Here is a 14,791-nt window from a genome sequence, read left to right on the forward strand (position 1 = left end):
GACTTATAACAAATTTTATAATAATGATATGAAAATTTGATCATACTTTTATTAAAAAGTGGATGTGACAATTATATATATCATGAAGACAATGAAAATTATTTCATTACGTGTCTTTTGTACGATATTTTTATCGTTGAAAATTACGATAAAAATGATTAAATCCATAAAGGATATGAATTGCACTAAACGAAATATCATGTTGTTATCAAATGATATATTGATATTATTAAATGAAAGACTTTACGTCTTAAAATGAATATGTTTACACTTAGAAGTGCAATCTACGTATGGAAATCTTCTAAGAAACTTATGATGGATAGATTAAACGTTATAATCTATATTTTTGACTTATGTCAAAAAAATAAAATATTTTTATGTAAAATATATAATTGTTTACACGAAGGCAGAATATATAGTTCAAAGACATTTTGTCTACTAGTTAGCCAGGTAAACAATATTTTCATAAAAAATTAATTGATAAGCATGTACGAATGACTATGCTTCTTATTAGAAGATGTTCCAAGGTTAACTAAGAATGTACCAACATAAATTTCTAATTATTGTGATAGTAATTGAAAATTGGACAAGCTTAGAGTCAGTGACAAGTCTAGACATACACGTCTTAGACATAATGTCATTAGACTATACTCTCTAATGGAGTTATCAAATTTGACTATGTAAGTCAAAGATAACATTGTGGATCCACTAATCAGATTATTGAATAGAGAGATAGTTTGAAGTCTTTTGAGACATTAGCCTACTATAAGTTGGTATGAAGGAAAACCCAACCTATGCAGACTGGAGATCCCAAGAACTAGGTTCAATGGGACAACCTAATTGTACTGACTTGGAAAGTTATTGTTGAAGATTAATCCTATAACAAAACAATAATATTTTGACGAGGATAAGTATATCGCTTTTAATGATTCTTTGTGAGCAAAGAGATCACCTATGTGAGGGAGAAGTGGGGCCGCTTCGAAAGAATTGCACGGCTCAATTCTAGACCCTCTCACAGAACCAGGCGCGTGTTCCATGGCCAAAATGGACACAACCATGAGAGCTTGACATGTATTAGGGAGAATTCTATGTGAAAGTGTGTAATCGTTTACACAAAAGGCAGAATAGTTCAAGGACATCGAGTCTACTAATCAGCTAGTAAAGTTATATGCTTTCACAAGGGAAGGTTCAAAGGGTTACACCTACCTATCCTATGTAGAATTCAACTGTTGAACCTTTCACCGGGTTAATCTTTCAATTTCCATTAATGTGGGGGATTGTTGGAATTAAGCTAATTCCATTAATGAATGGAAATAAGATTGTAAATAAATAAAATCAAATAAAATTCACACAAATTCAAACGTGAATTAACGGTGAATTTAATCCAAATTATAATTAAATATTAATTGTTTAATTAATATTTAATGCCTAATTAGAAAATTAAAGCATAATGTTAGGATAAACATTTAGCTTTAATTGGCCTATTGGCTAACGTAGACTTTTCAATTAGCTAGCATTAGCATTGAATGTCTAACATTGCATTTCTGCAAATCAACGTATAGGCTGATGTTAATTAGTTATGGATTAATTAACAAATGAATGAGCAATATTTATTGCTAATAAACGTTTGGATGGTTTTATTTACAAGTTTAATTCTCAGCAATATATACCCATTCATTATTCATTTTACATATACTTTATCCTTCATCTTTCTCACTCTAGAATTCCAAAAGGCCTTCTTCTTGTCTTGTGAGTGTTTCTTCGAGTTCTTCGCTCGATATTTTCTGTTGAAACCCGGTGATAGTTCAGGTATTTTGTCAAGCTCGTTGTGTAGTGATTCCAGTGCTGAATCACTACTAGATTCGTTGTACCCTGGGAGACAGCCATCTGTGACAAGCTCTAGCACACGGGGAGCCGGTGGAACTGTTTTAAGGGAAATGTGTCTAACACATGCCTCGAATCAACATTTTATCTGGTGATTTCGTTCTTTGTAACATTGTATTTATTTAATTTGTTTGTAACATCGTTTATATATATATTTCTGTTATTTTTCAAGACAAGATTTCTAACAACAACAAGTTCTCAGAATCTTTAGTGAACTATCTAATTATAAGTTCACTACACTGGCCCGAGAAGGTGTGTAAACGGTCACTCTATAACGAGAAGAGAGCAACAACCTTTCTTTCTTTCTATACAGTTACGTGGACCACAAAGATTTCATAATTGTAGGGATTAACAACGCTTTACTCACTACAGCCAGAAAACCCCAAGCAAAGATACGACCTCTTTCTGTTGGGCAACCATGGCGAACTCCATGGACGGAAGCGTTCTATCATCAGAAAAAAGCCCTTTCGTCGAACCTCGTTCGATGCGTATTATTATTTTTCAACAAACTTCGTGAACGTAAAGCAAAATAAAATGTAAAATTAGCAAAGTCAGAAGAAAAAAATAATCAACACTAAATTGAAAGTGAACTAAGCTTTAAGTCAATAAGTTATGACATATTAATACATATAGAAAAATATCTTATTTTAAGTAAGAATAATAAGAAAATTAAGTGAAAAAGAAGACAAGATCTCCAATTTATTTATTTCATATTCAAACTTATAAATAATCTCTCATTCTCTCCACCACACAATCACAATCAACCCCAAACTTTCATCATCCAACTCTTCATGGAAAGTATAAGCCTGTCACATATAACAAAATAATATTATTAAAATTCAAATAAATATTAATTTAACAAGAGACTAGGTTAATAATTAATTACTAATCTTACTTCCACACTTGAATCGGCGTGGAACAGCTCGGCCACAGTCTCTTAAGATCTTCGACACCTTCTTGACATCGAGAAGAGCCGCCAACTTTGCATCGATGGCGGGGCAGGCACATTCATAATGACCGGTTCTTATGACCCTACAACAAGCGGCAGAAGGAGGTTTCCCAAAAATCATTTCCTTACAGTTGTCAATGCCTTGTTGTCTCTCACGAGAGCACTGACTTGGAGTTGGGCGCTGAGCTGAGACCTGGATCGATACAATTATCATTAAAACTATGCCCATGGCTAGAACTGGTCCGAACCGGTCATAACCCATTTCTTGGATTGATTGATAATAATGTGTTATATTTCCTTTTGGTTGGATGAATATGAGGTTGTTTTTGGTTGGAACAAATTGGTCTTAAATTTATAGGGAAGGACTGACTAGTGTTTTATTGACTTTTGGCACGTGTTTTAAAAAAAAATGACTTTGACAAGTGGGTTGTGGACTTGGGTTGCTTCTTACGTGATTCCTTTTTTTTTAGTTTAAAAAAATTATATAACATTACTATAAATAATTTAAGCTACTAAATTATTAAAAGACTTTAAAACGACTTAAAATTTGTTGATTGTTTTTTTATTTAAATTTAAATTGAGAAAGTGTTTTACAAATTGCCCAAAATATAATATTTGATTTCAGATTCATGAAAAAAAATTGAGATAAACTGAAACTTTTATTTATAGTTTTTTTTTTATCTAAATCATAATCATATTCACAAATATTTTTAAATAGGATTAGAAACATTAAAAACAATTGTAACAAAACTCAAACATAGCATTAAAAAAATATCAGAATCATTCTATAATCGGTAATATATGAATTTACTCAGTGAAAACATATGGTAAATTAATAGTAAATATTTTATTCATAAACAATCTTAATAATATTTTTTTTTTTTTTTGTTAAAAATAAATTGTTACTGTAGATCAATAAAGTTGAAAACCAATTAAAAACGAATCTAAAGACTGAAAGAAATTAACACAATTTTGATCTAGATTCAATGAAACACACTAATTGATTTCACATATGTCCCGACAATGACTAATTAATTAGTGGATGGTGGGTGTACTTTTTCTTTTTCATTTTCATTTATTAGTGGGTGTCAGACATGACTATGAAATGACTGTCAGTTGTTTTTAAATAATCTTAACATGAATATTTGATCTTTAAAAAGTATTAATATATAATTATAAAATTATTATTTTTTTAAAGAATATAAGGTATTTTAATATTGAAATTAATAATTTTAATTATGTGATTTATGAAAATTGAGTGGAATAATGTTTAATTAGGTCGAGATTATTTAAAAAATTCTAACTTAAATAAGTTTTTAATTTATTTAAAAAATATTGATTGTTCTCTTTTCTAGGAACAACGAAAGATGAATATCTTCATTATTTTTAAGGTCTTGGGTTCGAGTCCATTAAACGATAAATTATGCGTCTGATTAAATGATCAAGTTGTTTTTGAGTTATATGTTTAATCCGTCGGATTAGTCGCACTCTAATGGGAACCAATTCCCAAACTAACCTTGTTTGACGTTCAACTTCCCAAACTAACCTACTTTGTTCATTTATTCCCAAAATAACTTACTTTACTATTTAAACTCAGTTTTTATATTTTTATTTTATTTTATTTATTTTATTTTATTATATTTAAACTTATTATTAAATATATATATTAAAATTATTATTTTTATTAAAATATTAAAATTATTATTTTTATAAATTAAATTATTTATATTTTGATGTATATATTTATATTATTATTATTTATATAATATAATATAATATAATATAATAAATATTTACTTTACCATCCTCATAAATAATTGATAAATATTAATATATTTAAAATATTTTAATCATAACCATATATAATAATTTAATAATTTATAAAAATTATTACTATCATTCTTCTCTAAATTATTGATAATTTTACTCAATACATCTTTGACTATTTTTTTATAATCTTTTTTGCCACACATCCTATAAATTATGGTTTTCTTGAGCTATCCATCTCAATTTGAATACACTCAGCTTTTACTTCATTAGTTTTTATTTTTTTTCAAAATTTTATTAGGAATAAAATTATTATATTTTTCTCAATCATATGTTATTTATAAAGTATAATATTGATTTTTTTGAGCATATCTTAAATTCGTTAACACTATATTTTATGTTAGGTTTGTTCGTTTATAAACATTTTTGACTTATGATTTTATTATTGTTTCTCAAATCTATAATCTCGTTATTTTCCACGTTATTTAATAATATTTTGAACGATTGTGTTTTTTTTGTAATTTTTTTAAAATAAAAAGAAATGTTATATAAAATAATAAGTAAAAATAAATATATATTAAAATATAAATAATCAAATTTATAAAAATAATAATTTAAATATATATATTAAAATATAAATAATCAAACTTATAATAATAATTTAAATATTTTAAAAAAATAATAAGTTATATATATATTTAATAATAAATTTAAATATAAATAAATTAAAAAAATAAAAATAAAAGTAAAAATAAAAATAAAAAACTGAGTTTGAATAATAAAGTAAGTTAGTTTGGGAATAAATAAAAAAGTAGGTTAGTTTGAAAAGTTGAACGTGAAACAATGTTAGTTTGGGAATTGGTTCCTCTAATGGAGAAGCGGGAACCAAGTGTTCTAAAAAAAATATATATTGATTGACATCAAGTTTTTTTGTTAAAGAAAATTAAAATGTATTGAAATTTTAATATTTTGAACAATAAATTATGTAATATTATTGATAAAAGAATAATGAAATGATGTTTAATTGTGATTAAATTTAGAATAAAAATAAAAATTACTATCCTTTCATGTTTAATCTTCTCCTATTGTAAGAAAATATTTTAATCAATTAAAATTAGTGATTTATTGATTATAAGGATATTGACGTGATTATGAGAAATTTCGAGCTATAACTCTAAGAAATAGTACAAATGACTTGACTAGTCTTTAATCATAAATAAATAAATAAATAAATAAATATATATATATATATATTAAGTTTAGAATTATCTTTTACAGTTTTTTTTCATATTAGATCACTTTTTATCTCTTATACAATATCATTGTTAATAGATTACCCAATTCACTAATATTCAAATATCACTAAATTTGAAAAAGAGAATTTGCGAAAGAATTACGTAATGCAATTTGAAAAATTAATAAATTTTCTTTCTATTTTTTTTCCTAATCCTTTATTTTTTTTTGGATGTAGTAACACATCATTCTCATCATTATCTCTCCTAAATTTCATCCCTTCTATCACCCCTTTTCAAATATATTCATTTTTTCACCTTTTCTTAAAATCAAATAACATTATTAATTTATTTTGTGTTCTTCAGTAGCATTTATTATAATTTAAATATTTAAAAAGATGGGTCTAGTTGATTTTTACAAATGATTAAAATCATTTAAATAAAATTATAAAAAAATTAAATGAAATAATAATAATAATAAATAAAATTAAAATATAATCACATTGTCCAATATGTTATCGAGCTCGTAGATACTCAAGAAAAATAAATAATCAACTTCACGATCGACTCTACCTGTTTTTGGAACAAATCTCAGGACGCGCCATACACTAATACAAAAATTATTAATAGAAACCGTTGGTTCCGCGGTTGATATTAAGGAGTTAATACCAACAACTTTAAAAACCGTTGATATAAAAGGGGTCAATAACAACCGCCAAAAATCGGTTGATATTTCATGTTTGAGCAATGTCTACGAAGTCTCGACCAACAGATATCAACTGCTTTTTGAGCTATTGTTATTACTCAATATTAACTTCTTCTTTTTTCTTTTCAATGTCAACCGTTTTTACAGTTGATATTTACTTTTTTTTTTTTTACTAGTAATAATAATAACATTATAAATGATACATATCATATAAACCCCTAATATAATAAGTAACTACCTACATATTGTTCTTGAAAAACAGTAATAATATTTCACAGAAATACTTCAGAATATATAAATCATACTTAATAGACTATTATAATCCACTTGTATCATAATTTCTTTTTATTTAAAAAAAAAAAAAAACTTATATCATGTCTTGACTGTGAACCTTGTATATACATTACAAATTTAAGATTAAAAATAAAACAAATTTTAAAGAAAAATAAAAGTGACTTTAAACATTAAATAATGGGCCGTAACTTAAGTATGCGATGGGTCACAATTTGTTCAAAATAATGCGGGATATAGCCTATAGGATGAAAGGCCCATTTATTAAGAATCCAAAAGTCCTTATATGCTACTTTTAACGGTCCCATATTATCATAGTTTAATTACAATGGGCCTTTTTTTGCTACCAGAGTAACAAATAAGTTTACAATATTTTTCAGTTAGAAATTCTAAATAACTTCCAATTTCATATTAATGAGATAAACTTAATTTTATTTATTTTTTGTTAAACTTTTCATAGCCAATTTAGTTACTCAATCAATCCAATCAAAATTAAAATTTGGGTATAAAATTGTAAAATAGCGAGTTAATCTAAAATAGTTAAAATTTATTTTATAAGAATATTATTATTAATTTTCATTAGTTTTAAAATATATATAATTAAGTATAAAATTAATTAAAAACTAATAATAATAAAATTATATTATAATAAAATTATATTTTCAAAATTAATCATATTAATTCATTTATTTGAATACATAATATTTTTTCAATTTATAAATATAAATTCATTTTTTTTAAATAGTAAAATAAAAAAAAACTAGTAAAATCTTAAATTATTTACAACTTTATTTAAATCATCCCTCTTATAAACATAAACGGTTAATATTCTAAAAGTAATTTTAAATTTTATTAACCTTTTCCTCATTTGAGTCTAGTTCATTCATATACAGATTTTTTTTTCTTATTTTTTTTTTTATCTTATACGTTTATATGATATATATTAAAAATGATAATAATAATTTAACTACCATAGTAAAAAAAATATAGCAACATTACCCCCAAAAGTTATATACGGCAGTAGTTTTATTCATAACCTTTTGTTATTTTTGTAAACCCACCGAACTCAAATTTCTAAGTTCGTCCATACTCGTAAATACTCAAGAAATATTTTACATACATTTCGAAACGAATCTCAAGATATAATATTTGTCGTATTAATCTCGACAGTTGACATACATGGGTGACTTTTTTCAGGTTTTTATTTTTGTCTTATAATTATATATTCATAAATATATTTCAAAAATACCATAAACCCAATTAAGAAAATATAAATCTTATTAAATAATAGAAAATATTATTTTAGGTTAAATATGAATTTATTTATTATAAACTAAATATTTCAAGAAAGAAAACCCTCGTGCTAAAATTGTAATCTTTGTTTGTCTGAAGTTTTGAGCAGAGAGAGAAAGTAAGAGAGGAGCTTGCGGAGATCGTTTTGGGTACTTGTTATTCAGGTGAACAAACGGGAATGAACTTATCCGAGCAAGGTTTAGACTTATTTGGTGAAGATTACGAAGATGATGATGGACAAGTGAAAGAAGAAGGGAACCCAGATGAGAGTCGCCGATCCTCTTCTGCTTCTTCATCAGCTGCATCTTCTTCATCTTCATCGGCATCTTCGTCCAATCGAAGCAATAGCAGTGGAGACAGCGGAAGTGGTAGCGGTAGTGGAAGCGGAAGCGCTAGTGGTGGAGATGACGGCGGGGATGATGAGGATAATGGAGAAGTTAGGTCGAATCATTATATTGAAGACGATGGAAAAGATCTTTTTGGTTCTGATAATGAAGATTATGTCAAGACACCTGCTGTTAGTACTTACCCAGTTCCTGGTAATCGCAAATTTGATTGTGGATCTTATTGCATTTGATTGCTGCTTGAATGGGTTTCAGTTTTTATGATAATTTGGGTCTTTGGGTTTTCATATCTGCCTCTTTTCAGAGCTTGGTTTCGGACAAATTGGAGTCTTTTTGTATGCAGTGAAAGTTTCAACCAAATAAACCATCTTTATCGAATTCGATTCAATTCAATCAAGACCATTGTTTCAGCAGAAAATGGATGATAGATATACTTCTCTAGTTGTATATTTCTCTTCACTTACAAATTTAAATATCAATTGACAAATGAATTAGAATTTCTCAACTAAGATACTTGCATATTTTGTGCATCTTATTCAAAGCCTAGATGAATTCAGTGTCATCCCATTCTACTGTGATTTAAATTAAAAGTGTTGTGATATTTAAATGATGTTTTTCAATCATATTAACCTAGTCTCTTGCTAGTACTTATATGATTTAATTTTATTTTTTTTCGATTTGGTTGATTAGCTTTGCCCCCAGTAGTCCGTGCTTCTATCGATCACCAGGCTACTAGAGGGGGTCGTGGGCGTGGACGCTGGCAGAATGATAGAGGAGCAGGTCTTCTTCCTAAACCTAGCGGGGCTTATTCTCAAAGAGGGGGCAGATATGGCTATAATCCAAGATATAATAGTGCTCGTCAAGATGAAAGATTTGTTTCAGAGTTGAGGCTTTCAAAAAGTGAAGAAACGCTGGCAAGGAAAGGTATATCCCTTCAGGAGGTAAGAATAAATATATTTTTTTACAATAATTTTGTTGCTTCTAGTATCATGTTGATGATTTTAGAGCATTGAATATCTGATAATATTGTTTTGGTTGAAATGTGATGCAAAAGCCTAGTGAACTTGCTTTCTACAGTCGAGTGGAAAGTGGGGAAGTTTTTTTTGATGAGCGCAGCCTGGTGAGCCTGTCATATGTTGAATCAGTGAATCTTGTTTAATTTTTAGCTCACTTATTTTGTCCATCTGTTTCCAACATTAGAGGCTCTTTAATCGACTTACAACAAATCCCATTGGAGTAGACTTGAATCAAGGCTTTGAAACTTTTATTGAGAAGAAAGGTAAGATTGTGTCGTTCTAAACTTATCTTCTATTGTTATTTGGTATATGAAGTTTTCATTTAAATTGTTATATTAGATTTGGGATCTCAAGGATTTGGCAACCTTCTTGCTGCCATTAGGAACAAGAATATCTCACTTCAGAACATGCACTTTGTGGTACGAGGAAAATTACATTACTACTTGCATTTTTTTATTTGTGCTTGAGTTACTTCACTGACTTGGTTTCCTTGGTTTGTCGCTTCTTCTTGCTCTTTTCTGCTGCAGACTTTCCGAAATAACCTCAACAAGGCATGTCTCTCCCCCTAACATTATTGTTTGTGTTTGTATGCATCTATAGCTATTATGCTTGTTTCTTATTTACTTTGAACTAGCTAAAAATGAATTTAGATCATTTATATATTTCTAGTGAAGATATTAATATATATTAACTGCCCCATTTGCAAACACTTGTTGTTTCTGGATACATTTTCACACACATCAATGTTTAGAAACTAAATTGAGTCAGAGATAGAACTACTTGTATATCTTATTTTCAATGATGGTGGTTCATCTTGAAAGTAGAAATTGTTCCCACAGTTGCCTCTTGGATCAGGATTGAACTTTGAAAAAATGGTCTGTTCACAAATTCAAATATTATAATGGGTTTTAAAAACTTAATCTCGAGACACTTTAAACAAAATTTGTTAGATTTCTGGCTTTCTACTTACTGCTGGATCCATGGTGTTATAAAATTGGTTTTGTATACACCCACATAGGAGATTTTTTTAATTTTATTCATTTCATGTTCATGTGAAGGAAGATATGTTCCTTTTGAGCCAGATTGTTACCCTAACTATGTATGCATTGTAGGTTCCATACCTTGCTGGTGATGTGTTTTCACTTCAGTGTTTGTTACTTATCTTTGCTTTTCTGCAGATAATGGCTACTGCTTATATCAGGAACGAGCCTTGGGAAATGGGTGTTCACAAAAGAAATGGAGTTGTGTTTTTGGATGTGCATAAAATTACAGAGCAGCCAAAGAGTTCGCATCACGAACGATGGTATTATCCCACTAGGCTATATCTATTCAATGTTTAAGCATGATTATCACTTACTTTTCATCCTTGTGCATCAAACTGGAAAGCTTCCAAAAATTCTAGTGATTGTGGTGATACACCATGCAATATTTAAATGCATGGGACCACTTATTTTACATAGGTGCATCTATTCTCTCCTAATCCTTTTAATTCTTGCTAAAGAAAGGAATAGACAAGCGCTGATTCTTTGGATGTTCCTATTGATTTCTTTCGGCTGATGCAGGGTCATTTATTTTGTACATGGATTAAGAAGAGTTTGCTATTATTTTAGAAACGTGAGAATATATATATATATATATATATATATTACTAAAGGTTTCTGAATTTCGATTCCATATAATCTAAAAGGTCTAGTGCTTGTTTGATCTTTTTTTCCCTTCAAAATGAACTGTTAATTTATCTTTTTGGAAAAAAATATTGTTTGATGAAAAAAAGCTGATTATTAAGGTTATTTGGGTCAAATGGCCAAATTATAAGAAATGTTTAAAGAATATAGTAATAGTATTTTGATATTTTATTTGATGATCACATATTAGTTTATTTGAATTTAATTCAAATAATCCACATCAAAACATGGCCCTAATATCTTCCATCATTCTGTTCCATTTTTTTGTTAACCCAAACAGTTGCTACTGGGGATATGCTTTTGAATCCCTTGCCACAGATGATTCTAATAGAGGGCCTACCGCAGAAATACATCATATCAACGCCAATGTTGAGTTTTGTTCTGTTGTTAAGACCAAATTAGGACCTCATCGCATCCTAATGGGCGCTGAAATGGATTGTTGTGATTCACCTGATAATGGAAAAAGATTTTATATTGAACTTAAGACGAGCGTTGAGGTGATGAACAAAACCCCATTATATTTTTTCTTGTTATTTATCACTTTTTGATTTTGATCTAATTTTGTCTGTTTTTCATACAGTTGGATCAATATAATGAGGAAAAATTTGAGAGAGAGAAATTGCTTAAGTTCTGGGTACATTTTCCCTTCTTGAACTGCTTATCAATATTCCCTTTATCTGTGTGCATGTGACATCAATTATTTATTTATTTTCTTTATGTAAAGGTAAACCACACTTCAAATATTTTTAGTACCGCAATTGATCTTCCATTTTAATATCTGTTTCCCATTCACACATTAACCCCGCTTAAAACCCTCCCAAATTTAGAGGTTAAGTGATTCAAAATAGTTTTCCATTGTATCCCTATGTTTAGTATACACTATACGGATACTTTGAGAAGTAATAGATGCATCCAGGAAAACCATTTGCTAGAAGGAAATCTCATATTTCTGTTATATTGCTGAAAGCTAGGCCTTTACCTAAGCATCGAGTCTTCATGTTCAGTATCAATATTTATTTCCATGGCTTGAGAGTATTTATTTTTGCTTTTCTTTGATATCTTTGTCTTGTTTTGAGAAGTAATTTTTTTTTTTCCATTTATAAGGTTTCTCATCTATATTTTGCTATTATATTTTCAAAACTTAATTCTCCAATTAAAAAGGAGGGCAATTTGTGAAGGAGTGTGTTGTTTTGGTTTTCTAAATATTTCTTGCAATGTTATACTGTAGTAAGTTTGTAATCTCTTTTGATTGAACTTAATGCATGATGTAAGATTTCTGATATTTCTGATCTACTTAATGCAGATTCAATCATTCTTAGCCGGAGTACCTTACATTATTATTGGATTTAGGTAATTTTTTCTATAAGCTAGACATTATTCTGGTGATTTGTGTTAGGTCTATGTTCTTACACAAGTCATATTAGATTTGATTACTGGAAGAAAATATTTGTTGGGTTCTGTTTGTTTTCTTGGCATAAGTTATCATTTTTTCCATACCTTTCTTCATAATTTGATACAAGACTATGATTATTACATATATCAGTACTATATGCAATAATTTATTACAGTTCACTATTCATCTCTGAAAAGTAAAAAAAGAAACTAAATGAAGCCATTATTTGGTTCCTACAATTATTTGGTTTCTGTAGGAACGATGCAGGCGTGCTTGTGCGAACAGAAAGACTTAGAACCAAAGACATCACTCATAGAGTGAAGATGAAGGGATATTGGCAGGTGTGCTTTTGATTTACTATCAATTCTTTACTTCCCAAACATGTGAATATTCCTTTCCAAATTTAACTTATTCGCTTGCACGATATTAAAATTAACTAGAGCTTATCTTTTTAGGTGTTTCTTCATACATTTTATTGCCATTAATTGTCTAATTGGGTTTTGTAGGGCGGAGCTTGCCTAGGTTTTGCTGATGAAGTTCTGTGCTGGTTGTATGGAACTGTTAAAGAGAGTGAGATATTGACTTAACCTTTTCTTTACCCATAAATAAGTCCTATTGTATTCGCCAATTTAGAATTCCTCCCTTAAACTTACTTCAACTATGAAACTCTGAATCCCAAACAACAATTTCTAAGAAATTTATGGTGGAGAGTTTGAAAGGACAAGGTTTCTTTGAAATTGGCGAATACTTTGAGGCCTTCAATGTTTCTATTTGTTTATCAGATGTAAATTGGTGTTAACATTTATATAACTCATTATCTTCTTCATTGTTTGTCACCAGATGAAAACTACATTTTGCAGTTTGTTCATCCATTCACCCGCTTAGAACTCCTAACAACAAATTCATGTCCAGAGGAAATCACCAATCATGTCGAGCAATTATAGCCCACCGATTAAAAGAATCCCACTGGTTAGACAACTTAGATGTCAAGATTAAACATACATTTGTTGTTTTTTTTGTATTTTTTATCTAAAACAATAGTTTCCATCTTTAGTGTTTTATATAGATCTTCGTGAAAGCAAACAAACAAGGCCTTTACCCTGCGATATATCTCTGGCCAGACTGTTTTCAAGAAAACTTCAAAATGCAGGCAGAAAAGAGGGCTGATGATGACTAACAACCTTAACAAGGAAAGGCACATCATAATTTTGTTGTTATTTTTGAAGATCAAACTTACCTTTGGAATTCTTGCCATGTAGCATATAATAAAGATTATAATACTTATGTTAATCTTAAAATTATTCTTGTATTTCTGAAAACCTGGACTAAATGGTCCGCGGTTGTGGGATGATTTCGATTCTATTTTTATTGTTTAACTTGCTTACATACTAGGGAAAACTAGGATTGAAGTCATTATAATTTGCTTGAATTTGTTTACAAGTTCATGGATAATCTTTATTACTGTCATTGTAATAGACTTATATGCTTTTTCATTAAAATTTCAGTAGCTAATATATTTGTCTTTCTACCTGAAAGAAAGTAACATTAGTACAATTTGGATTTGATTTGTAAGCATATGTTGATGATAACTTGATTGGTTTAGTATCTATATCAGGCTATATAAAGTAGATATATTGGAATGGATATAAAAGCTGGTTTATCTGGTAATATACAAATTGTATATTATTGATTGTATGACAATTCATATGCACTACTTTTAAATAATTAGCAGGTTATTTTGAAATTGAAATTACATGCTAGTTTTTATTTTAGTAAGCTACAGAACTCTTCATAGTCAAGTCTCCAATGCAAATTACTCGAAGTTCTTAGTAAGAATTGAATCCCGAGATTTGGGTATATTTTTGTCACTTGAGGTTTTTTTAATTCTTTAATTAAGAAGTTAGGATGACCAATAATGTTATTTTTAGATACCAAAAAATCCATAAAAATTCACCTTTCATAAATCCAAGCTGATTGAATATATTGATTAGGTTAGTTTTTGGCAGATTTAAAAATAACAAACAGTGAGTGGGCAGATATTAGGCAGAAATTTATAATCTTTCTATATGTGCAAGTTATTTTATTTAGTGGTTCATGTCAAATTTGGAATATATATTTTCAAAATAAAACTTATTAAAATATAATATTTATGTGACTATGCAACTTTTTTTTTTTTAATAATTTTTAAATTATATAGAAATGTATTAAGAAGGGATGATAATTATAAATCG

The 14,791-nt window shown here is 28.5% G+C and overlaps 2 protein-coding genes across 4 annotated transcripts in view; one reads left to right on the plus strand and one right to left on the minus strand.

The window, feature by feature from the left end:
- Positions 1-3,130, minus strand: part of LOC124942393 — a 38,354-nt gene extending 35,224 nt beyond the window's left edge. The window contains exons 1-2 of one of the 2 annotated variants that reach the window (XM_047482894.1): positions 2,780-3,130; positions 2,501-2,690 (exon numbers count right to left, since the gene is read on the minus strand). In XM_047482894.1, the coding sequence (XP_047338850.1) occupies positions 2,674-2,690; positions 2,780-3,095 (333 nt within the window). In that variant the 5' untranslated portion in view covers positions 3,096-3,130 and the 3' untranslated portion in view covers positions 2,501-2,673. Of the gene's footprint in view, positions 1-2,500; positions 2,691-2,779 lie in introns of those variants that run through there. The other variant, XM_047482895.1, reaches the window with a different exon arrangement.
- Positions 3,131-8,198: 5,068 nt separating this feature from the next.
- Positions 8,199-14,085, plus strand: LOC124942478 (NAD-capped RNA hydrolase DXO1-like). 2 transcript variants are annotated; one of them, XM_047482996.1, is made up of 14 exons: positions 8,199-8,661; positions 9,157-9,407; positions 9,521-9,586; positions 9,667-9,745; positions 9,822-9,901; positions 10,010-10,033; positions 10,661-10,785; positions 11,448-11,664; positions 11,748-11,801; positions 12,471-12,517; positions 12,817-12,901; positions 13,067-13,130; positions 13,401-13,529; positions 13,615-14,085. In XM_047482996.1, the coding sequence occupies exons 1-13, from the start codon at positions 8,301-8,303 to the stop codon at positions 13,502-13,504; spliced, it is 1,557 nt and encodes a 518-aa protein (XP_047338952.1). In that variant the 5' UTR covers positions 8,199-8,300; the 3' UTR covers positions 13,505-13,529; positions 13,615-14,085. The 2 variants fall into 2 exon arrangements, with proteins under 2 accessions (XP_047338952.1, XP_047338953.1); XM_047482997.1 differs by having other exon boundaries at positions 13,627-14,085.
- The last annotated feature ends 706 nt before the right edge of the window (positions 14,086-14,791 follow it).

Source organism: Impatiens glandulifera, chromosome 6 (genome assembly GCF_907164915.1).
Source record: "Impatiens glandulifera chromosome 6, dImpGla2.1, whole genome shotgun sequence".
Taxonomy (NCBI): domain Eukaryota; kingdom Viridiplantae; phylum Streptophyta; class Magnoliopsida; order Ericales; family Balsaminaceae; genus Impatiens; species Impatiens glandulifera.